At 44.0% G+C, this 24810-nt stretch overlaps 1 protein-coding gene across 2 annotated transcripts in view; it reads right to left on the bottom strand.

Moving 5' to 3' along the window:
* TMEM266 (transmembrane protein 266) overlaps window positions 1-24810 on the bottom strand; it is an 81577-nt gene that overhangs the window by 55833 nt on the left and 934 nt on the right. The window contains exons 2-4 of one of the 2 annotated variants that reach the window (XM_066354628.1): window positions 12106-12163; window positions 4397-4528; window positions 1418-1606 (exon numbers count right to left, since the gene is read on the bottom strand). In XM_066354628.1, coding sequence (XP_066210725.1) covers window positions 1418-1606; window positions 4397-4434 — 227 coding nt within the window. In that variant the 5' untranslated portion in view covers window positions 4435-4528; window positions 12106-12163. The remainder of the gene's footprint in view (window positions 1-1417; window positions 1607-4396; window positions 4529-12105; window positions 12164-24810) is intronic. The other variant, XM_066354627.1, reaches the window with a different exon arrangement.

The following is a 24810-nucleotide window of genomic DNA, read 5'->3' as shown; positions in this document are numbered from 1 at the left end:
CACCAGAGTGCAGCGACAGGGCAACCTGGTGCTCAGGGAGGGCCCCCCCACACTACATAATTCTCAGAGCCCAGTGAAAATCCATGACTCCTTCTTCAAAAACTATTCAGAATTTCTAGGCAGCCGCAGCACAGTATCAAACCAAACAACTGCACAGGCTGCAAGAGCATGAAGCTGACCCTGGTTCAGGGGCCTGTCAGTCCAGCCTTCAAGCCAGTGGAGCCCTGCGTGCGGACAGCTCTCAGGGTGGCTCACCACTACCAGGCACCCCTTAGCTATCTCTCACCTGTTTGCCTGTCCTTTTTTCCCAATGTCCTGCTGAATCTATGCACAACACTTGGAGAAAATTATATTTTCAGAGAAAGCCACTAGATGAAGTTTGCACAAAAGGTGCATGGTTTCACGATTGTTAGGCAATTTCTCTCGGGAAATGGGGAGCCCCTCTAGAAAACAAGCATAGGGCATCCAAGCTCTGAAAATTTAACTCTAGTCAAGACTTCCTGTTAGCTTCTAAAACAACCCAACAATCCTTCATTTTTTATATTCAAAGTAGCCATCATGTTCCAAAATATTTACAGGCATCTTAGAGAGAAGAGTGGCCCAGAAGTGGCTCCAAAGCTCCTGGTCAATATTTACATTTCTGTATCTAGAGCAACAAGGTGGGCTGGGGAACTTCGGAACCTGCTATGTGACCCTGGGACTGTGCCTGCCCTACGCTGGTCTTCAAATGGGTGCATCTCCCCTGCTCCATCTAGCTCTAACACTCTACCTCCACCTTCAGGAAGTATGTTTGTAAGACAGATCAGGCTACTGAGATGTTAATTGGGGGAATAAAGGCATCTAATCTGATTGACAAGCTAAGGATAAGGAGGTAGGAGCCACACCTCTGAATCAGGGACCAGCACATCCTACAGGCCCTTCCTGGAAAGGAAGCAGCAAAGCTCCCAGATGGATGCTGCTATGTCCCCAAGCATACTCAGCAAGTTACCGAATGCAGGGCGCTTTCTTCCAGCCTCTTTCCTGGTGAGAGTTGGCTGACAGAGGGCAGTGCAGTCTAAGTCCATTCCTATGCTCTCTGTGACTTTGGGCATGTCCCTGATCTCTGTGCATATCCTGATTCTCAGTGTGCAGAGAGGGGCTAGGTGAGCCATTAGGGGGCACATCAGTTCCTAAACAAATTTTTGACTCTCTGACTTCCAAGAAAATGCTTCATATGAGGCTGTGTCTAGCAATAGCAGGTAATTTCTATGCTCAAAGTCTTTCTCTGAGGAGAACAGTCTGTTCAGAGAAAGGGGGGTGGGTGGCCTGATGTGAACATCTGGTCTCTTACTACTCAGTATCCCTAACCTTTGTGTACCACGTGGGAGGGGATGACAGAAACCCAGGGAGGTATGCAAGAGACAGTCCCAGCACCTACCCTTCTCTTTGGTAATCTTCATCCAGATTTGACAGGAGCTGAGAGCCTGCTGTGGAGAGGTCAACTGCGGCCAGGGGCAAGTCCCGATAGGCAAAGTTCACCAGCTGACCAGGAGCAATGCTCTTGGTTTCCTCGTCTACTTGTTGGGAGATGATCTCAACTTCAGAAATTCCTCGTTCTGTAGCAGGCCTGAGTTGTGGAGGAGGCAACAGGGCAGTCATTTCTCACAAGCAAGTCACTTTTTCTATTACCCAAGGAAAGGAGGGAAGATGCACCAGAATGACAAGTCCTTAAACTTGTTTCAAAAAGTTTAATTTAAATTCTTTAAAAATAAATATATTTTTTTATTTATTGATTTTTAGATAGAGGACAGAGAGAGAGAAAGAGGGAAGAGAAGCAGGAAGTATCAACTCGTAGTAGTTGCTTCCTGTATGTGCCTTGACCAAGCAAGCCCAGGGTTTCAAACCAGCAACCTCAGCATTCCAGGTCAATGCTCTATTCAGTGTGCCACTACAGGTCAGGCCAATTTAAATTTTTAAAACATTTTTTCCAACCACCATTGCATCTCTAACCAATAGTACTCAGTAGCAGTTATCCAAGAAGTTTAGAGTTAAGTCTGTCTACTTTTCCTTTGGTTGAATCATCCAGGTAATTGAGGGAAAAGTGGAATTTTTATTTGAACACCACAGGTTAGCTGCCTAAACTACCTGAACTCACCAAGTAGTTTCCGAAGCCAATTCTCTTTTGAAGACCTATTTCAACCTTTGCTTTTTGCTACTTGTCAAGCATAGGCAATAGCAATCATGTTTGTGTGACATTTATGAAATGACTCAAGACAGTCATAGGATGTGAGGTTTCTGTGTTTCTCAATAATTGAAATAAATGTATTTGTGTTTATGGGGGGGCCTCTCGGCTCCAACAGAGGTTTTCAGAAAGCAGACACTGGGTTGAATTTGTTATTGTCTTCCAGATTACTCAACGAAAACTATGGGTTAAAAATTGAATAGAGCTTTCTGACCAGTGAAGTATTCCTGGCTGGTGGGTAAGTTTCTGAGACAAATAACGTTTGGCTCTGACAAGAATCAAAAAAGCTACTTCTGCCCCTGGCCGGTTGGCTCAGCGGTAGAGCATCGGCCTAGCCTGCGGAGGACCCGGGTTTGATTCCCAGCCAGGGCACACAGGAGAAGCGCCCATTTGCTTCTCCACCCCTCCGCCGCGCTTTCCTCTCTGTCTCTCTCTTCCCCTCCCGCAGCCAAGGCTCCATTGGAGCAAAGATGGCCCGGGCGCTGGGGATGGCTCTGTGGCCTCTGCCTCAGGCGCTAGAGTGGCTCTGGTCGCAACATGGTGACACCCAGGATGGGCAGAGCATCGCCCCCTGGTGGGCAGAGCGTAGCCCCATGGTGGGCGTGCCGGGTGGATCCCGGTCGGGTGCATGCGGGAGTCTGTCTGACTGTCTCTCCCTGTTTCCAGCTTCAGAAAAATGAAAAAAAAAAAAAAGCTACTTCTGTCTTCCTGACTTTCCTGCCCTCGGTCCCCTCTGGCCACTGATCACAGTGCCCAACACTATTTTCAGGTCACGTGGCATCTCAGCAGGAGACAAGGCCTCCACTGGAGGAGTGAAGATCCCACAGTTTATAACCTGACTATTGAGAGTACACCTCGGTTTGTCCAGTCAAGGTACATATGAGAAGCAACTACTACAACTTGAGGCTTCCCACCTCCCGCCTTCTCTCTTCGCTCTTTCCTCTCTCTAAAGTCAATAAATAAAATCTTAAAAAACCAAACAAACAAACAAAAACCAGGATGATGAACAACATGTATTAATGGCTTCATTCTTCACTCTTCCTTTGCCGTGTGACTTGCAGCTCCTCCCCTCAAAAGGAAGAGTATACTTCCTAATCCTTGATTCTGTGTTCAGCCATGTGACTTGCTTTGGTTAATGGGATATTAGCAGATGTGATATAAGTACAGGCATGAAAAGGCCCTTGTGAATGTCTATTTTGCTGTTGCCCCTGTGATATTGCCATTAGAAGGTGACCAGCCTAGCACAGGGGAGGATGAGGGGCACACAGAGCAGAGTCCAGTGTCACCTGGATCAGCTGACCACCAGCAGAGCCCACATCCAAGGATGATCCCATTCCAGCCAGCACTGGAAAGACAGCCTAGCTGGCTACCCCCAACATGAAGGAATAAGCACTTACTGCTGTATTCCATTGAGGTTCTGTAGTTGGTTGTCACACAGCATTGCTGTGGCAATAGTGGGTTCTTGCTCCAGGTGACAATAGCAGCCCCTAGCTAGGCAGGCTGGTGCTGAGATGTGAAACAGAAGGTGTGCTATTCTTACCTTGGTATTTTTGTCAATAATTTGCAACCACAAAACAATTGACTGCTTTGCTAGTGCTAGGTAAGATTAAGGGTTTGGTATGCATAGCATCTCAGGTTTAAGAACTGACAGCAATTCTCCCTGACGAGTTCTGCCCCTGGCTTCACAAAGCCTGCTTATAGAAACTTGGTCATGATTTCTAACTTTCCTTGCAATTCCTGTTTTATTAATTCACCTTAAGCACTTCCTAATCTAATCTTGTCTTGAGGTTTGCTTTTGAAAGGCTTCCCCATTTTCTGTGGTCTCCTAAAAAAATATGTGTAGTGGTTTCTTGAATCGGAAAATCCTTGTCTTCTGGGAGACTGATAATAACATTTTTTTTTAAGCAAGAGAAAATAACAAAATTTAATAATACATATGTATGTGAACCCTGCACACATGAGAGTCAGATAACCCACATGCATGAGAGGGTCAAGCAACAGTTTAATGAGATTATGTTAGTGAAGCAACTCAGAGGAAAAGCAGATTTTAATGTTGGGCTTAAGGACAAAACAACCTGGAGTTCCTCCATCCACACAGAGCTACAGTTGCAACCGCAGTTGTGATTCTGAGTTCCCACTCAGCACCCACAAGGAGCAGACCCCAATGCTACTTACTGTGGGTTACTCATGTTTAGAGATACAGCCAGAGCCATGGGTTTTCTTGGTGTCTAGTGGGGCTCAGCTATCTTGAAGCCCATTGTCGGCATTTCCAAGCATGAGTTCTACGAGGCATATAAATACAGTACCCTGAAAACAAATAATTGAATAGAAATTTAGTACACTCAGATGCTAAACCAAAATCCTCTTAAGATCATCTAAAAACAGAAGTCCTAAAAAATAAAAAATAAAAAATGGAAGTCCTTAGTACTTTCCTCCATAAAGCACTTTTCATCATAGTAATGTTAAACAGATTCCTATCATTATCTTCTGGGGGTTAATAACAAACAGAATTTCTCTTTTTGAGAGATGAAAAAACAGCATCAGAGTGACAAAGTGACTTTTTTTGCATTACACACAGATGTCAGTAGAGCCAGGCTGGATGGATCCCAAGCTTTCTGACTTCTAACCCACAGTTCTTTCCACTACATGTGCCTAAGGAAAACAGGGTAATTTTATATCTCAGCTTTAGGAATTTCAAATATAAGGCTTGCCTCAAAAATCTCAAGTGTTGTCCCACAAATTTCTTTCTCTCATTTCCATTTCCATCTGGTAATTCTGCCTCTCCACTCTTCCAGGCTTCTCTCTCCTCCCATTCTGGGATGGGTATCTCAGCAAGGAAAGGTTCAGAGCCTGGCTCCACTCACTAGTCTCGTCACCTTGGTAAGTTACTTAACCCCTCTGTCCTCAGTTTCTCCAGCTATAAAATGGGAATAAAAATAAACTAACTAAATGAGTTAATGCAGTAGTCCCAACCTTTTTTGGGCCATGGACCAGTTTAATGTCAGAAAATATTTTCACGGACTGGCCTTTAGGGTGGGACAGATAAATATATCATGTGACCAAGACAAGTGTCAAGAGTGAGTCTTAGACAGATGTAACAGAGGGAATCTGGTCATTTTTTAAAAATAAAACATCGGGCCCTGGCTGGTTGGCTCAGTGGTAGAGCATCGGCCTGGCGTGCAGAAGTCCCGGGTTCGATTCCCGGCCAGGGCACACAGGAGAAGCGCCCATCTGCTTCTCCACCCCTCCCCCTCTCCTTCCTCTCTGTCTCTCTCTTCCCCTCCCGCAGCCAAGGCTCCACTGGAGCAAAAGATGGCCTGGGCACTGGGGATGGCCCCTTGGCCTCTGTCCCAGGCGCTAGAGTGGCTCTGGTCGCGACAGAGCTACGCCCCAGATGGGCAGAGCATCGCCCCCTGGTGGGCATATGCGGGAGTCTGTCTGACTGCCTCCCCGTTTCCAGCTTCAGAAAAATACAAAAAAATAAAATAAAAAAATAAAAATAAATAAAAATAAAACATCGTTCAGACTTAAATATAAATAAAACAGAAATAATGTAAGTTATTTATTCTTTCTCTGCGGACCGGTACCAAATGGCCCATGGACCAGTACCGGTCCGTGGCCCGGGGGTTGGGGACCACCGAGTTAATGCACATAAAGCACTTAGAATAGTGCCTGGCATGTAGTGTTGGCTTTTATTATAATTACAGTATTTATAAATTTAAATTGCACAGTTTGTTGAATATGAGCACATTCCAAAGTACAGTGTGTCCGTAAAGTCATGGTGCACTTTTGACCAGTCACAGGAAAGCAACAAAAAAACGATAGAAATGTGAAATCTGCACCAAATAAAAGGAAAACCCTCCCAGTTTCTGTAGGATGATGTGGCAGCATGTACGCATGCACAGATGATGATGTAACACCGTGTATATAGCAGAGCAGCCCACGGCCATGCCGGTCGAGATGTGGACAGTACAGAGGAAAGTTCAGTGTGTTCTGTGGCTCGCTAACTTCGAATCCATGACCAAATTGCAATGTGAATATCGGCGCGTTTATAACGAAGCGCTACCACATAGGAATAACATTACTCGGTGGGATAAGCAGTTGAAGGAAACCAGCAGTTTGGTGGGGAAACCCCGTTCTGGTAGGCCATCAGTCAGTGATGAATCTGTAGAGGCAATACAGGATAGCTAGCTACCTAAGGAGCCCTAAAAAATCTGTGCGTGAGCCCACATCGAACTGCACTGAATAGTTCACTGTGGAATAGTTCACTGGGAGAGTTTTCCTTTATTTGGTGCAGATTTCACATTTCTATTCTCTTCTGTTGCTTTCCTGTGACCAGTCAAAAGTGCATCATGACTTTACGGACACACTGTATTTTGATGGCTGAGTCCAAGAATCTCTCTTAAACTCTGAACTAGGTAAACAGAATATACTTTTCTATAAGCCAGTGCTCTAGTACCATCTGGAACTCTCCTGGGAAACTAACAATGTGGCAGAAACTACACAGACAAAGAGACAGACCGGAGTTCTGGGTGGTTTTGCACAAGTTATTAGGGAGGTTACTCCAAAAACCATCCTTTTATAAACTGCTTCCACTGCAAACTGCTTTCCTACATCAACAAGACAAAATCCGTCTCTCTCCCTTCCTGAAGATCAGCTCTCAGAGGCAGCTGAACTTCAGACAAACTGTAGAATTGTTCTGTCCTGCAAAAGAACATGTGCTCCTAGGTGAGAAATATCAGGGGACAATGATAAATTTCCCAAGTGGGGAAGTAAGTGCCTTTAAGTTCTGTATAAGAAAAGTGAGAGCTCTAGTTAAAGAAACTTGAGGAAATCTTGGGAAAGCAGCTGGAAATAAGAGAGATGGAGAGCTTTCTAAAATCAGAAACACTTTAATACAAGAGACCGCAATTTCCACAGCAGATGTTTGTGGGACAAAAAGGCATGGGACAAAGGGTGGGGACGCACGCGCGCGCGTGCGCGCGTGCGTGCGTGTGTGTGTGTGTGTGTGTGTGTGTGTGTGTATGTATGACTGGTCATGTGACTGCCTAACCTCAACAGACAATGAAGCCAGGATGTAGGAACCAACAAATGGGAAACCGGGTGAGCAACGCCCCCTTCTGGAGCCATGTTTTAACACACTGTATTACCAAGTGAGCACTTTACACACTGTGCAAGGAATTAGCTCTGTGGAGGATACAATAGGCAAGTCTTTACTTTCATGCACCTTTCAGTCTATCTGGGCATCAGTCTTCTCTCTCAGATTCAGACTTGAATTTATACCATTGGCTCTCCTGGGTCTAAACTTCTCAGTTTCCACTACAGTGTGAGCCAATTCCTTATAATAAGCCACTTTATGAAACACACACACACACATCCCATTGGTTCTGTTTTTCTGTAGAAAACTGTCTAATATATCAGGAAATGTGAAAAGCACTCACAGGACTAGGCTTGCCTCTCGTTTGTACATCACCATGGCAACATGCAGGCCCATCATCTTAGCCAGCCAGCCAACAACCAGCTGCCCCCAAGGTATGTTCGTGAGCTCGGTCAAGACCAGAAGAACCACCCAGCTGTGCACAGACTAAATCATTAACCCATATAAATCAGGAGCTAAATAAAATTATTGTTTTTTAAAAATTTATTCCTCAGTCATTTATTAGCACCTTCTATGTTCTAGGAACCATATTAAATATTGAGATTATCAAGATAAGAGAGACAATCATAGCACTCAAGGAACTTGTGGGCTAGTGGTAGAGACAGATGGACGAACAGAAATTAAAATTCTATATTCTAGGAACCATACTAAACATTGTTATCAAGATAAATGAGGCCCTGGCCGGTTGGCTCAGCGGTAGAGCATCGGCCTGGCGTGCGGGGGACCCAGGTTCGATTCCCGGCCAGGGCACATAGGAGAAGCGCCCATCAGCTTCTCCACTCCCCCCCCCTCCTTCCTCTCTGTCTCTCTCTTCCCCTCCCGCAGCCAAGGCTCCATTGGAGCAAAGATGGCCCGGGCGCTGGGGATGGCTCCTTGGCCTCTGCCCCCGGGCGCTAGAGTGGCTCTGGTCGCGGCAGAGCGATGCCCCCGGAGGGGCAGAGCATCGCCCCCTGGTGGGCAGAGCATCGCCCCTGGTGGGCGTGCCGGGTGGATCCCGGTCGGGCGCATGCGGGAGTCTATCTGACTGTCTCTCCCCGTTTCCAGCTTCAGAAAAATACAAAAAAAAAAAAAAAAAGATAAATGAGACATGGTCACAGCACTAAAGAAATCTGTGGGCTAGTGATAGAAACAAATGCATAAACAGAACAGTGAAGCATTTCAAAAGAGTGTTTTGAAAGCTGTAAACTTCCTTTAAAATATTAAGCACAGCCTGACCAGGTGGTGGCGCAGTGGATAGAGCGTCGGACTGGGATGCGGAAGGACCCAGGTTCGAGACCCCGAGGTCGCCAGCTTGAGCGTGGGCTCATCTGGCTTGAGCAAAGAGCTCACCAGCTTAGACCCAAGATCGCTGGCTCCAGCAGGGGGTTACTCGGTCTGCTGAAGGCCCGCGGTCAAGGCACATGTGAGAAAGCAATCAATGAACAACTAAGAAGTCGCAACGCGCAACGAGAAACTGATGATTGATGCTTCTCATCTCTCTCCGTTCCTGTCTGTCTGTCCCTGTCTATCTCTGCCTCTGTAAAAAAAAAAAAAAAAAATATTAAGCACTTAATGACTTCTCACTGGCAGGTACAATCCCCACCACTTCATTCAGTCATCTGTTTTTTTTTAAAGGGGTGTTTTTTTAAGCCCACCAAAGTTTCAGGGTGGTTTATTATATGGTACTATTGTGGCAATAGATAACTGACACATTATAGACAAATGTCCAATGCAACACATAAAGTAATTCAAAGGTGTGTGTGTGTGTGTGTGTGTGTATCAATCTCTCTCTCTCTCTATGTGTATGTGTGTGTGTGTGTGTGTGTGTGTGTGTATATTTTAGCAAGAGAGGAAGAGGAGAGAGAGAGCAAGACAGGGCCCTACAGACAGGAAGGGAGAGAAATGAGAAGCATCAACTCATAGTTGTAGCACCTTAGTTGTTCATTGATTGCGTTCTAGTACATGCCTTGACTGGAGGGCTCCAGCTGAGCCAGTGACCCCGGGCTTGAGCATTGTGACCTCGGGCTTCAAGCCAGCAATCTTTGGGCTCAAGCCAGCAACCCCATGCTCAAGCTGGTGAGCCCTTGCTCAAGCCAGCGACCTTGTGGTTTCAAACCTGGGTCTTCAGCATCCCAGGTCGACACTCTACCCACTGCGCCACCACCTGGTCAGGCAAAGATGTATATTTCTAAAAAGCTAAATTTCTCTCCCTACTACATTTTAACCCTCCATTTCTTGCTTGAAGTCCCTATGCTAATACCCAGGTATGAAAATTCTTGCTCAAAGTTATGCAAACATGTGCCCACATGCCTAGGCTACCTTTTGTAGGTTTGTGTTTAACAAAATAAAACTAACTCTGCAATTTGCTTTTATCACTTACCAATATAAAAGGGACATCTTTTCCCGTCAGTAGATAGACCTACATTTTCTCTAATTCTTAACACACATGAACATATATAACTTCATATACATTGATTACCATAAAATTCATGCTTTCAGAGGCTCCTTTTTCTCTTTTGCCTGCTTCCGACACATTACCTGCCTCACTGCTATCCTCTCCCAATATACACACGCACGTCACATGCATACCAACACTAAACCTATGTACATCACCCCTTACTTTTCTTCGTGCTTTCATGTAATTATTTACAAATAAACATTCTGTTGTTTGATTTATTTAAAATATACACTATTCACACTGAACAGGGACTTCTTGTAGAAATCTCTTTGCCGAGTCAAGCAGTAAAACTCAAATTCATATTTTAATTAATGGCTTCATAATATTCCATGGTACAGATGCTCTGTAACTTAGTTAACAATTTCCTTGTTGATGGGCAGTTTTCAGATTTTTTTTTTTTTGCCACTGTGATAAATACTACAATAAACACCCTTGCTTGTGTCTCATTCTTGTCACTTCAACAATCCAGAATTTCATCCCCATTTTTTTCCAACCTGAGTGCCATTGCTTAAACACTAGCCCTAAAATTTCTCAGCTGCATTATTACTGTTTCCCCAAGTTAACACTCAATCCCTCATCCAGCATTTTCTACACTAACTCCAAAAAGGTCTTTTCTCCACACTAACTCCAAAAAGGTCTTTTTCTCCAGTACTTGAAAAAAAAAAAGATGCATGATTCACATATAAGTAAACATGCTCATTGTAACCATACAGTTGGATAAGCCTGAACAGAACCACCACCCCAATCAAGATACATTCCTGTTGTCCCAGAAGTTCTCTCACAACTTTGTAGTCAAGTATTTTTTGGATATATATTTTCAATTTTAGGTAAATATCTTAGAGTAAATTGCCAGTTTCTAGGATAAGTGTAGTATGTTTAACTTTATATGATACTGCCAAATAGCTTCTCAGAGTGGCTATGCTATATTATAATTCCACCAGCCATGTGTGAGAGTTCCAGTTGCCAAAAGAAGTCTTTTTAAAATGTAAATCTGTCATACTATTTCCTACTTAAAACCCATCTCTGGCTCTTTCCAGACATGCTCATGTGCCACAGGAAATGGGCAAAGCCCTCCATTATCTGTGTCCCGACTCTCTAGCCCTCTCTCCACATGCTCCCTTCACACCTATCTCACTCAGTTGTTCTTTCACAGCTTTGCATAAGCCCTTCCCTCTGCCAGAATCCCACTTTCTTCCTCATTTGCATAGTGAATGCCTACTCATCATTTTGGAAATGTTTGCTGATGACTTTAACCTGCACCCACACCTTTATGAGCTAACTGCTAGATTCTGTGCTCCTTTAACACACAGGGCATAACTCCATTATCATGCTCTGCTCCATGTATCAGAGCTTACATGATTTTCTTTTCTCCACCTACCAGGCTCCTGCCAGGCACTCTCTCCCTCACTTCCTTCTACCAGTATCTAATGATGGCCTCCCACCAGACAGATCCAATACTGGGGCAGTGCACAGAATGACGAGTGTTACAGTCCCTCCCTCCATAGATCTTACAGCAGAGGGGAAAGACAGTTAAGTAATTAAACCCATAAATGTAGAATTAGAAAATGAGTCAGTGTTCTGAACAAAAGGACTAATGAGTCTACCAGGATATAAAAGAGGAACCTGTACCACGTAGGGAAAGGGGCATAAAGGCTTCCCTGAGGAAACAATGCTTGACCTGGGATCTGAGGGAGACAGAGGAAATAATTAGGTAAAGTATGTCCCCTCCATATGGTGGGAGAGAACTTGGGACTATGGCTAACAGTGAAATGAAGCTGATGAGCTGAGATCACAGACCGATGGGCCCTGTGTAAAGGACAAGTGTTGGGCAAAGACAAGATCAGAACTTGCTAAGGGTTTGGTCACTATATTGCTTGAGACTGAGAAGCAGAACTAGTAATATTATCTTTGCCCAGCATTTGTCAAGGTACCCAACACATGGTAATGTGTAACAGATATTTGTTGAATTGATGAATTTTAGAAGTGTTTAGGGTCTTGTGAGGCTGAAGGAAAGAGGCTACTTGTCTCCCGAGTGGGCTGCAGGGCTGAGGGAAGGGCATTTTTAAGAAAAAGCACAACTTGAGATTGTTGAGGGAAAACAGCCAACAGAGACAAAGAATGTAAATACATTCTGACATAGGTGAGAAGGGACAGAATCAAGAATACAAAGGTTAGATTTGAATAAGAATAATAATTCCTCCTTTGAGGAATTCTCTAGAGGGAAAAAAAACAAACAACTACCTGTTGGGAGAGGCATTACTATAGTCATGAGGTTTAGGGGCCATTTACCTGAATCTACATGATACCACCAGACAGCCACTGGTTATCCATGTGCCATGGAGTCCACCTACAATCAGAGTGCACAGATCTGGTGCTGAAAATTTTCACCAAGTTTTTACAATAACCTTTCTTAACATTTTTTTCTTTCCTTTCTTTTCTTTTTTTAAGTGAGAGGAGGGGAGATAGTGAGACAGATTCCCACATGCATCCCAACTGGGCTGGCACCCCCCCTCCCCCTGTCTGGGGCCAATGCTAGAATTAATTGAGCTATCTTTAGTGTCTAAGGCTAACACACTAGGACCAACAAAGCTATCCTCAGCGCCCACCAGGGCCAACGCTAGAACCAATCAAGCCATAGGCTGCGGGAAAGGAAGAGAGAGAGAAGGGAGACAGGGAAGGGAGAGAAGCAAATGGTAACTTTTCCTGTGTGCCCTGACTGGGAATTGAACCTGGGACGTCCATACACTAGGCCAATGGCTCTATCCACTGAACCAACTGAGCCAACCAGCCAGGTCCAATAACTTTTTAAAGATATTGTTTTAGGCCCAATTTAAAGATATTTTACAATTTACAGAACTTGGGTTCAGGTTAAGAATGCTGTCAATGCATAGCTGACCTGGAACTGGAACTCAACTCCATCTGACTCCACTGCAAGTAGCTAAGGCAGCTAGCTTAGGTTCCCTTCTCACTGCTTCGATGTTTTGCTCCAAAAGAGCTGGAACATCCATGAGCCTGGACACAGTGCAAGGTGATACATGCAGTTTCTGCCTATGGGATGGGCTTAATTTGAATTATGTATCCCCTGGGGTCTTATAGGAGTGAATGAGGACTAATAGGGTAGCTTGGGAACTTAGAATGTGATACTCTGCCACAGAACACATTATCCCGATTGAGTTGGAAAGGATCAAAAAGAAACCACACAGGAGTACATCACAGGTTAACCTAATTAAGGATGAGGTCAGTGGTTTGTCCATAGTTGGTGGTGTGGCAGGAGAGTACTGTGTCCCAATTGTGAAAGCCTGCCTTGCTGTGACCTTTTGAGCTCAGAGCACAAATGCCAAGATGGCAATAACTTGGGTGGTAACTAGAGTGATTATGCAGCCCATAAAAGAGAAACCTATCCTAACAGGAGAAACGGAACCAGCATCCATAGGAAGCTACAAAGCTGTGAGGGCCCTGGGCCAGGAGACAGATGGCCACACCAGCAGAGAATAGCAGGGGCTGTGGAACCAGCCCCATCTGCAGAGAGCAGTACTGTGGGGTGATCTCAATTAGAGGAGGCAGGAACCGCAATGGGTGGGCAGAAGTTCCCAGTTTGAAACGGTGCCTTCAGGGATCTTACCAGAAGACATCATTCTGTATCTCTGCTGCCACCAGATAGGATGTCCCTTGATTATAACCAAGCTTTCTTATGCTTCTTACAGCCCTTGCACTTACAAACCAGGCCTATGTAGTCTGTGCTGTATTAGACTCATATTCATTTAGCAGAGTCCAAATTCTGCATCCAGTGCATCTTCTCCAACCTCAGGACACGCAGTGGGTTAAATAGTGTCTACCCAAATTCACTCAGAACCTCAGAACGTGACTTTATTTAGAAATACGTCTTCATAATTAGTTCAGATGAGGTCACCCTGGATTGGGATGGGCCCTAAATTCTTATATAAGGCAGAAGAGGAAAAGGTCACATGAAGACAGAGGCAGAGACTAGAGTGAGGCCACCACAAGCAAAGGAATGCCTGGGGCCACTAGAAGAGGCAAGAAAGGATTCTCCCCTAGAGTTTTTATTTTTTAAGATTTTATTTATTGATTTTACAGAGAGAGGAGGATAGAACTAGAAGTGTCAAGTCATTGTTGCTTCACTTTAGTAGTTCATTGCTTGCTTCTCGTATGTGCCTTGACCAGGCATGTCCAGGGTTTCGAACCAGCAGCCTCAGCATTCCAGGTCAATGCTTTATCCTCTGTGCCGCCACAGGCCAGGCTACCATAGAGTCTTTATGGGGAGTGTGGCCTTGCTAACCCCTTGATGTGAGAGAATAAATTTCTATTTTTATTAAACTATCCAGTTTGTGGTACTTTGCTACAGAACTTACACAGAAGCTAAGGTCCATCTCCCTAAACAGGCATGATAGGAGCTCTCCAGCAGCTAAGTTCACCCCATATATAAGTGTCAAGGAAGAAAATGTCTGCTGAATAAATACATTTCCCAGATTTTGAATTGAGGGAGAAGCATGATGTCCCAAGGCAGCATGGAAGGATCAATGATAACACTAGATAGTATCTAGATGGCTCTTTACCAAAAAGGCTCACTTTGTAATGTTAGCTTGGCAAATTTACTAAGTGTCAGGATGTGGCCTCTAGTTCTATCATTCTCAAGGTTGAGTCATTAGGTAAATCATGCTAATGAAGCTCATAAGAAATAAAAATTAGGCCACAAATGTATTCATCAGTATATGTGTGAGAAAGAAAGAAAGCTTCTCTTCCAGTATCCAAAATGCCCACATTCACTACCAGGGCCCAGAGTTATCACACTGGGGAGCTGATCAGCAACTGTACATTCTATGGAGTCAAAGCAAGGGGTCAGGGCACCACACAGCAAGCAAAAGAGAGGGAATACTATCCCAACCACAAAGAAGCCCAGAGACCTTCCTCGCACCACAACTATCTGTGTCCAGCACCATAAGTTCGGGCTGGCCATTCTGAACAAAATAGAATGATTGTTTTAAGGCATTTAAATTATCCCACTATGCTTTGAGATAGTTTGTTATGCAGCAATAGTAACCATAACATGCCAATTAAAAACTGTTAGCCTGACCGGGATATTAAAATGAGAAATAAAAAACAAAACAAAACTTACACCTAGTATGGTGATAGAGTGATAGTATTTACTTATATATAAAAATTGGGGGGAGGGTATAACCATATGTGTCACTAGGTATAGGTCCCAAACTTCCCATTGAGTGTCATCAATTTCAGTTAACTCGCATCCACAGGAACTGGACAAGAGGCCTTTAATCTATGTATAGGTGCACTGCAGTTTTCAAATGGAGATTGAGTTGAAAATATGGATGCTACTGGTCAGACACAGGCCAGGCCAATCACACTACAGATGAACACACTGTTGCAAAAACTGAGTATCTCTACAACGTACCATTTGATAACACAGCATCTTTTGACCCAGACCGGGCTACAGAGCTGCCTACAGTATACAATTAAAGGTTTCGAATGTACTAAGGTTTATTCCTGCCAAATGCCATTCATGTATGCCTGACTTTTCCAACAAATGTAACTGAAGTACAATTTGTAAACCAAGCATACCGTGTGAATTATTTTGTCCTTCTTGTTTAAGGCATTGCACAGTTAAGAGTAGAGAAGTTATTCTGGGATCCCTAAATCACAAAGTCCAGTCTGTCATTTAACCAGCAAGGATGCCAGAACCCAGAAGAGTGAAGTGACTTGTCCAGATTTACACTCCTGGGCTGAACTCCAGGAATCCCGATGCCTTACTGTGATGCTTCTTTTCCAAACCTGGAATATTATCTTTGAAAAAGGAGACTAACACGCAATAGTCTGAATGTGCTTACAACTAAAAATAGCATTATTTCGGCCCTGGCCGGTTGGCTTGATGGTAGAGCGTCGGCCTGGCGTGCGATTCCCAGCCAGGGCTCACAGGAGAAGCGCCCATCTGCTTCTCCACCCCTCCCCCTCTCCTTCCTCTCTGTCTCTCTCTTCCCCTCCCACAGCCAAGGCTCCATTAGAGCAAAGTTGGCCCGGGCGCTGAGGATGGCTCTATGGCCTCTGCCTCAGGCACTAGACTGGCTCTGGTTGCAACAGAGCGACGCCCCCTGGTGGGCGTGCCGGGTGGATCCCGGTCGGGCGCATGGGGGAGTCTGTCTGACTGCCTCCCCGTTTCCAGCTTCAGAAAAATACAAAAAATAAAAATAAAAAAAATAAAATAAAAAAAAAAGCATTATTTTTTTCTAACCTTGGTCTTCAAACTGACTCAATAGCCAAAGTAACTTTATGGTTATTCATAGTTTCAAGAACCACATCATTTCAACAATTTCGACTAATTTTAAGGTAATTTTAAAATATTCATCTAGCCTGACCTGTGGTGGTGCAGTAGATAAAGCACTGACCTGAAATGCTGAGTTCGAAACCCAGGATTTACCTGGTCAAGGCACATACAGGAAGCAACTATGAGTTGATGATACTTCCCGCTTCCCTCCCCTACCTCCTTTCTCTCTCCTCTCTCTAAAACAATAAATAAAATCTTTAAAAATAGCCCTGGCCGGTTGGCTCAGTGGTAGAGTGTTGGCCTGGCGTGCAGAACTCCCAGGTTCAATTCCCGGCCAGGGCACACAGGAGAAGCGCCCATCTGCTTCTCCACCCCTCCCCCTCTCCTTCCTCTCTGTCTCTCTCTTCCCCTCTCGCAGCCGAGGCTCCATTGGAGCAAAAGATGGCCCGGGCGCTGGGGATGGCTTCTTGGCCTCTGCCCCAGGCGCTAGAGTGGCTCTGGTCGTGACAGAGCGATGCCCCGGAGGGGCAGAGCATCGCCCCCTGGTGGGCATGCCAGGTGGATCCTGGTCGGGCTCATGCGGGAGTCTGTCTGACTGCCTCCCCATTTCCAGCTTCAGAAAAATACAAAAAAAAAAAAAAAATCTTTAAAAATAAAATTCGCCTGACCTGTGGTGGCACAGTAGATAAAGTGTCAACCTGGAATGCTGAGGTTGCCAGTTCAAAACCCTGGGCTTGCCTGGTCAGGGCATATACGAGAAGCAGCCACTATGAGTTGATGCTTCCTGTTCCTCCCCCACCTTCTCTCTCTCTAAAATCAATAAATAAAATCGTAATAAATAAATAGCCTGATCTGTAGTGGCGCAGTAGATAAAGTGTCAACCTGGAATGCTAAGGTCACTGGTTCAAAACCCTGGGCTTGCCTGGTCTCCACATATGGGAGTTGATGGTTCCTGCTCCTCCCCCTTTCTCTCTCTCTCTCTCCTCTCTTAAATGAATAAAAAAAAATTAAAAATAAAATAAATAAATAAATAAATAAATAAAAACAAACTCCATCTGGTATAAATCAAGTCTCCAAGTCTCCAGTCTCACATCCAGCTCGAAGCTTGGGCTACCATAACAAAATAGCATAGACTGGTGGCTTCAACAACAGAAATGTAAATATCACAGTTCTGGAGCCTAAAATCCAAGATCTTGGTGCCAGCACAGTCAGGTTCTGGAGAGAGTTCTCTTCCGGCCTTACAGACGGCTGCCTTCCCACTATGTGTTCACATGGTGGAGAGAGAGAAAAAGAAATCTCTCCCTCTTTCTCTTCTTATAAGGCCACAGTCCTATCAGATTAGGGCCCATCCTTATGATCTCATTCAATCTTAATTGCCTCCTAAAGATCCTATCACCTAAAACAGTCAGTCACATTAGGGGTTAGGGTTTCAATATATGTATTTGGCAGGGGGCACAACTCAGTCCACAGCACTGGACATAGGCTTTGGAGCTCCTTCCACCTGTTAGCAAGACCAGGTACATCGAAGATGCTCACGTCTGCGGAATAAGTAATTCTACCTTGCCTCCATGATTTCAGAAACCATACAAGGCTTATTTCTAGACTACTGGGTAGTGAGCAAACACCTTAGGGTCCTCTATGTATGCTTTCCCCTTCCAAAGGTAATTAACAAGCCAAAGGTGATCTATGGTCAGAGCAAGTTTCTCCCAAGGTTGGAGCCTTGATATTTTTCAAGAAGTGTTGCATGTAACTGTTACTTGCAGCCAACTGAAATGCTACTACATTTAGAAAGAATGAAGACTGCCAGTTGGAGTTGGGATTTAAATCACAAGTGTACAGATAAATTTCCTAACAGCCACAAAGATTACTGAGCAACTGTGGCACTTTACCAAAACACAGAGGATCTGTTATTGCTACTTCACCGCTGAAGCACTTGACAGTGCCATCTTAGAGCAGCTTTATTGTCAGAAGCAGCTTCTGGTGGGGACAGCTGGCCAACCTCAGGTCATATATAATTTCCTCCAATGATAACCAACTAAGATTTCTCTAGAAATATTTTTTGGAATATTACACTTATTGTCAAAGGCACTGTAAAAGCATTTTAGGCACATAAATACAAGTCCAGCAAAAACACTCCAAGGGTGATTGTAACAGCCCCAGACGTGTTGTTGCATTCAGACTTGAGACCTTCAGGAGTAAGATGGTCTGGACTTTTGTAACTACTTTATCTGTTTATATCTCCTTATTCCTGATGCAATCTATAATTGATTATGGATACAAAATTTTAAAAATTAGCCTGACCAGGCGGTGACGCAGTGGATACAGCGTCAGACTAGGATGCGGAAGGACCCAGGTTCAAGACCCCGAGGTTGCCAGCTTGAGCGTGAGCTCATCTGGTTTGAGCAAAGCTCACCAGCTTGGACCCAAGGTCGCTGGCTCGAGCAAGGGGTTACTTGGTCTGCTGCAGGCCTGCAGTCAAGGCACATATGAGAAAGCAATCAATGAACAACTAAAGTGTCACAACGAAAAACTGATGATTGATGCTTCTCATCTCTCTCTGTTCCTGTCTGTCTGTCCCTATCTATCCCTCTCTCTGACTCTCTCTCTGTCCCTGTAAAAAATATTTTAAAAAAATTTAAAAATTAGGCAGCCCCAGCCTGACCAGGCGGTGGTTCAGTGGATAGAGCGTCAGACTGGGATGCAGAAGACCCAGGTTCAAGACCCCGAGGTCGCCAGCTTGAGCGTAGGTTCATCTGGTTTGAGCAAAAGCTCACCAGCTTGAGCCCAAGGTTGCTGGCTCGAGCAAGGGGTTACTCGGTCTGCTGAAGGCCTGCAGTAAAGGCACATATGAGAAAGCAATCAATGAACAACTAAGGTACTGTAATGCGCAATGAAAAACTAATGATCGATGTTTCTCATCTCTCCATTGTTGTCTGTCTGTCCCTGTCTACTATCCCTCTCTCTGACTCTCTCTCTGTCTCTGTAAAAAAAAAAAAAAAAAGACAGCCCCTCCTTTGATCTTCATTCAACTTCAGTATCCTCTTTACTTGATTATAAGGGGAAAGAAGGCAGGACTAAAACCTACTGGCTCAGGGCCAGGCTCATGACAAGGTCTGAAGAGTTAAAAAATTTTCTACTTACATCCTCTGAGCTCATTTTACTTGGAGAAATGTCATGAGACCAGGAAAAAAGCTCTAAACACTTTATAAAATCCTAACAGCTTCAAAGGTTGGTAGAATTTCAAACTCCTTTACAAAGCATTAAATTACTCCCTGCCCTCCCATTTTGTAAATGATTTCTATATATCCCTCCTCATTCCAAAAATTATTCTGAGGTGGTTAACTCTCCTTGTGGGGCTGACTCAATTTTCCCATATAAAGCTTACATGGGCTTTAGGACTGATCAATACCTAGGAGGAAAAAAAGATTTTGAGAGGGCCAAGAAAAACTGCAACATTTGGCAGCTAAAAGATATGAGTTAAATTTCTACTATGTGTAAAGCATAGTGTTAAATGCTGAGAATGAAATTTTTAAAAGCATAAAAAACAGCTGGTGTCCTTCAGTAATTTATAATCTTTCTGAGCGAGACAGGCTCGGTGCCCATGCGAGGATTCCGTATTACACATGCTCAGTGTCTCCTGAGAGGCACAGCCCTCAGTACTCTCTCCCCTCTGACTAGGAAGGAGAGACAGGGCAGGAAGGGGTGAAGGTGACACTACAGTGGGGACTGTATGATAAAGGCTCAAAAGTGAATACACTGAGAAGGATCAGGGTGGTAATTAAAATAATTAGGAGTTAAAGTTAGGGTTCTTAGCCTCTGAAGGTATCTAAGTAGGAATTCAATGATAAAAGGTGATATTTACTGAGTACTTACTCTTGACTAGTCACACTCACTTAATCCTCTTCCTGATAGCCCTATGACATAGGACAGGAGTGTTAAATCACTCAATGTCACATGATTAACAAGTACTAGAGCCAGGATTCAAATCCTGGGAAGAGCCCACACTTGCCCTCCTCTGCCGACTGCCTCTTGACAGAACAGGAAGGATGCAACAGAGAGACCAGATGCCTTAGGAAGGAGCTGTGACTGGGAGCATTTCAAGGAGTAGGAGTCAATAGGATCAGATGTTGCTGATCCATGAGGAACGAAATCTGAGAAACAGCCAAGGATTTGGGTTTAGGCAATTAGAGGTGACCTTTAAGTGTTTGTTACAGTGCCGGGGTAGGAACAGGGGTTCCTTGTAGGACATCAAGGATGCAGTGACAGTAGATCGAGCCAAAGGCAGAAACTGACAGTGAAAGGACAGGGAGAGATGGAGAGAAATTTCCAAGCTTTTCTTCTGACACTATGCCCCAAAGCAATGAAACATTTTCTTTGCTCAAGGGTTTACAATGTTTCTCCCTGATCTTTTGTTCCAAAGGACAAAACTAACACATTTCAGTAGTCAAGTTTAAATGAGAATTAGCTTGTCTAGCGCATCACATAAATTAAAAAAAACAAAACACTTTATCAAATTCAGGTAAAATATGAAGATCTAACTGTTTTATAAGGAAGATTACTTCACCTTATATACTGCACTGATTGGATAAAATAGCAGTTCTAGAATTAGGGTGAGAGGCTGAGGGAATAGGACTCACTTTGGACTTATTTTTTGAGCCAAGAGAGAGCAGCTGAAAGTATGTGTTATGACTTGAGATTGAAACCCAGAGAACAGCTGCCCAGTCACAGCCTGGACTTCCAAATACCTGGGTTACAAAAGGGCAGAAATATTCATTAAAATTCTGTTTTAATGAGCTGTGGGGATTCAAATTATTCAGCCCCTGCCCTACCTACTGAGTAGCTTCTATTACAAATCAAAAGCAGTTGTAGGGAGGTTGTGAGTTTTTGAAGGGGAACTCTCTCCTGGTTGGTAATTCATAATGCCTAAAGCAGCACTTAAAGCTGCTGAGAAGAGAGAAGGGGGAGAAGAAGCCATCCCATGGCTGAAAAGCAGCTTCTCGGAGACTTTATTCCATAACCATTAACTCCCTCCAGCATCGAGGTACTAAATTCTAAAGTGTTGAGTCCCACAAATGCCCATTATTTGCTGCGGCTCAAGAACTACTGCAAATAGTAGATGTATAAAAGGACCGCAGTCCAGGACCACGAGGGCCAAAAAAATCTCAGGCTGTGATGCTGTGGGTATGCGCTTGGACACTTGAACTCTTACACCCAGGCTTAAACAGGGAAGACACCAATAGGTATTTAATCTCTAAAAATGAAACAGGCTGAAGCTGGGTTGCAGTGATTAACCTGCCTGTGTGAGTGTCCACAGATTCCTTTTCCTTTCAAGTGACTGGAGCCACTGGGAAAGTTGGTGGAATCTTTGGATGTCTTTAAAACATCCACTCTCCAATAGAGGAGAACCCATAGGTCTCTTTATCACAGGCCATCTAGCCACAAACCTTCTGCTGCCTTGTCACATACCCCAACCCTCAGGTGACTTTCTCCCTATCTTTACAGGGGCTGACTCCACCCAGGAGGTTTCTCTCTCCCCAATACCAGCTCAAGGTAAGACAAGGTCTCTCCCAATTCTTCTCCACTTTCCTTGCTGTTCCCCCAAACACACACACAAAGCCTTTGCACTTTAGAGGTGTCACCACTCACTATGGGGGACTGTCAGGGCTAACTAAACAAAGAGTGTGGGAGGCTGGAAAGATTTAAGGATGCCATAGTGGCTTGTCAGTTGTTTTCCATGGTTTGGAGAGTGAACAAAACAGACAAAATTCCTGTGCCCTGGCGTGTTCATTCTAAGGGAAGATGTACAATAAAAACTAATTTATATAGTGAGCTACAAGGGGCTATGAACGAAAGCAAAGCGAAGAGGAGGGCTAGGAATGCTTTTGGGGAAGCATGTAGTTTTTTAAAGAGTGTTGAGAATTTGAGCAAAGCCAAAAGGAGATGATGTTGCAAACCATGCAGGTATCTGCAGGAAGAGCAGCCCAGGAAAAGGAACCACTAGTGCTAAGATTCCGAGGCAGGGGCAACAGCAAGGAAACCAGTGTGAATGGGCAGAGGAAGCATAGAATGGGAAGACAAAGAACTATGGAATTGAACACTTGTCATTCTACATTTTAAACAATACTAAATTAAGAAATACTAGGAGAAAAAGTACACTTCACAACTAAGTAGCTTACAAGGTCAGTCAAGGAAAGACAAATGTGGCAGTTCCCAGTGTCTTCCTCAACAATGAATTAAAATGTGCATTATAATCAGGCACTGCAATATATGCTAGCTATACAGCTGGAAAAATTTTCAGTTTCTCCCCCTAACTCCCCCCCACCAAACAATAACAACAAAAACGGTTGATGAGGGGAATAAAAAAATAATGGTTAAACATCCATGGTTTCCCTAGGGCTTTTACCAATTTAAATATGTTTCAATTAAAAAAATGACATAGTTCGAAAACATTTTACATTCCTCAAATTGATCACTGCACCAGAAAGGATGCTCAGCTCTGCATGAAGTAAACTCCTGCTTCAATCAAAGAGAGTAGGCTGGTCTACTTCTTGGGTGTTTTTTATTATAATTACGAGATTTCTGACTGAAGAAGATAATGATGCTCCCCATAGGAAACCCCATTTCCTTCACAGAAATCAAGCAACAACTCTTTTTGCTTTCTGCTTCTTCCCCAGTAATATCAAGACTCATCTTGAATTTATTTGATCATAGACTAGAAATCCCAGGGCAGAAAGACTCTGCCTCAACATTTCTGTGAATATGCTATTCCAAAACCAAATGTTTTCCATGAGGCAAAACAGCTATAAAAATGGCTTTACTGTCAACAGAACAGTGTAATGAAAAGTAATATCCTGGTGTTCTAAAACCAGTCATATTTCCCAAGTTAGAAAACAGCTTATAGACTTTACAAGAGAATCTTCTATATCCTGCTTAATATTATTCATCAATTTATCACTGAAAGCTGTAATTTCCATGGAATATAACTCTCAAATAATTCCTATACCGCTTTCACTACATCTAAAATATGTAACCTGAGTATAAAAGTTTGTAGCCCCACTGGGTGAATTTCCCACTGATGTAACTACAGCAATTCCTAAGTCTATGTGAACTGCTAGGAATATGCAGCAAGAGCCAACACCTGAATTATGATAATGCATTTGCAAAAAGGATTAAATATACATCCATAGTTGAATGCACAAGTTCCAAGACTTTCAAATAAATAACAGTTACAATTGTAGACAGACGGAATTAGGGTCCATGGGTAGTATGGATTCCTATGATTGCAACATTGGTTCTATGGCTGGCAGTGAAGTCAGAATATGGTGTGCAGGGCGGGGCAAAAAGACTAGAGCAGGATTCAATAATGAAAAACATGACTGGCCTGTCCTGTGGTGGCGCAGTGGATAAAACATTGACCTGGAAGGCTGGGGTCGCCGGTTCAAATCCCTCGGCTTGCCGGGTCAAGGCACATACAGGAAGCAACTACTATGAGTAGATGCTTCCCGCTTCTCCACCCTTTCTCACTCTCCCTCTCTTTCTCTCTCTCCAAAAATATCAATAAAATAAAAATTTTTTAAATGACTGATTCGTTCCACCTGACATTTATACACTTTATAGATTTAAATCTGAAGGGAAACTACTTTTTAAACATAACCGCTTATTTGGGAGAGTTAAATGGAAATGTTCTTGGGCCCCATTTTTAATAGGCTCAGTGCCACCTCAAAAAATTCCACAGGGACCAACTGTAAAACACCAGTTTCTCTTAGTGGAAAGCCACAAAGGTTGGTGTGGAATCTATGAAATGGAAAACCCAAGACTGTGCTCATGCATAAGCTTGATCTTAATGAAAACATAGACAGAGTGGCAGCACCTGGGTCAAAGCCTTCGCCCAAGGTCCTCCAACACCCCCAGCAACCAAATGCACTTGAGTTTGTATTCTTATCCTGTCCCTGACCGTAACCGTGGGCAAGCTGGCTGACCTTTCTAAGTCTCAGCTTCTTCATCTTCAACATGGAGATCACAGGTCGTCTGTGAGGATTAAATAAGATCACACACAAATAGCTTCTAGCTCAGTCCCTGGCACTCATAAGCATTTAAGAAATGTGTTGCCTGACCAGGCGGTGGCGCAGTGGATAAAGCGTCGGACTGGAATGCCTAGGACCCAGGTTCGAGACCCCGAGGTCGCCAGCCTGAGCGAGGGCTCATCTGGTTTGAGCAAAAGCTCACCAGCTTGGTCCCAAGGTCGCTGGCTCGAGCAAGGGGTTACTCGATCTGCTGAAGGCCCACAGTCAAGGCACATATGAGAAAGCAATCAATGAACAACTAAGGTGTCGCAATGCGCAACGAAAAACTAATGATTGGTGCTTCTCATCTCTCTGTCCCTGTCTAACTCTCTCTCTGTCTCTAAAAAAAAAAAAAAGAAAAAAAAGAAATGTGTCCTCACGATATGATGCGGTGTTATGACTATATTTTAGAAGCAATTACTGTCCTGCTGCCATATTTCTTCATCTCGTGATAACCATGTTCGGTCTATGCTTCTAACTTTTACTATTCCTTCACCAGACTATTTGCGGGGAGGGGACAAAAGAAAGATAACCAGGTACAGACATCTGACTCTCCGGAGAGGGTTGCTCCACCCGGACTGAAAAGCCAGGGAAACAGGTAACATGCACCCCGAGGAGAGACTCGGTCTTTAGAAG

Source organism: Saccopteryx leptura, chromosome 13, assembly GCF_036850995.1.
Source record: "Saccopteryx leptura isolate mSacLep1 chromosome 13, mSacLep1_pri_phased_curated, whole genome shotgun sequence".
Classification (NCBI taxonomy): Eukaryota; Metazoa; Chordata; class Mammalia; order Chiroptera; family Emballonuridae; genus Saccopteryx; species Saccopteryx leptura.
This window is presented reverse-complemented; position numbering and strand designations above follow the sequence as displayed.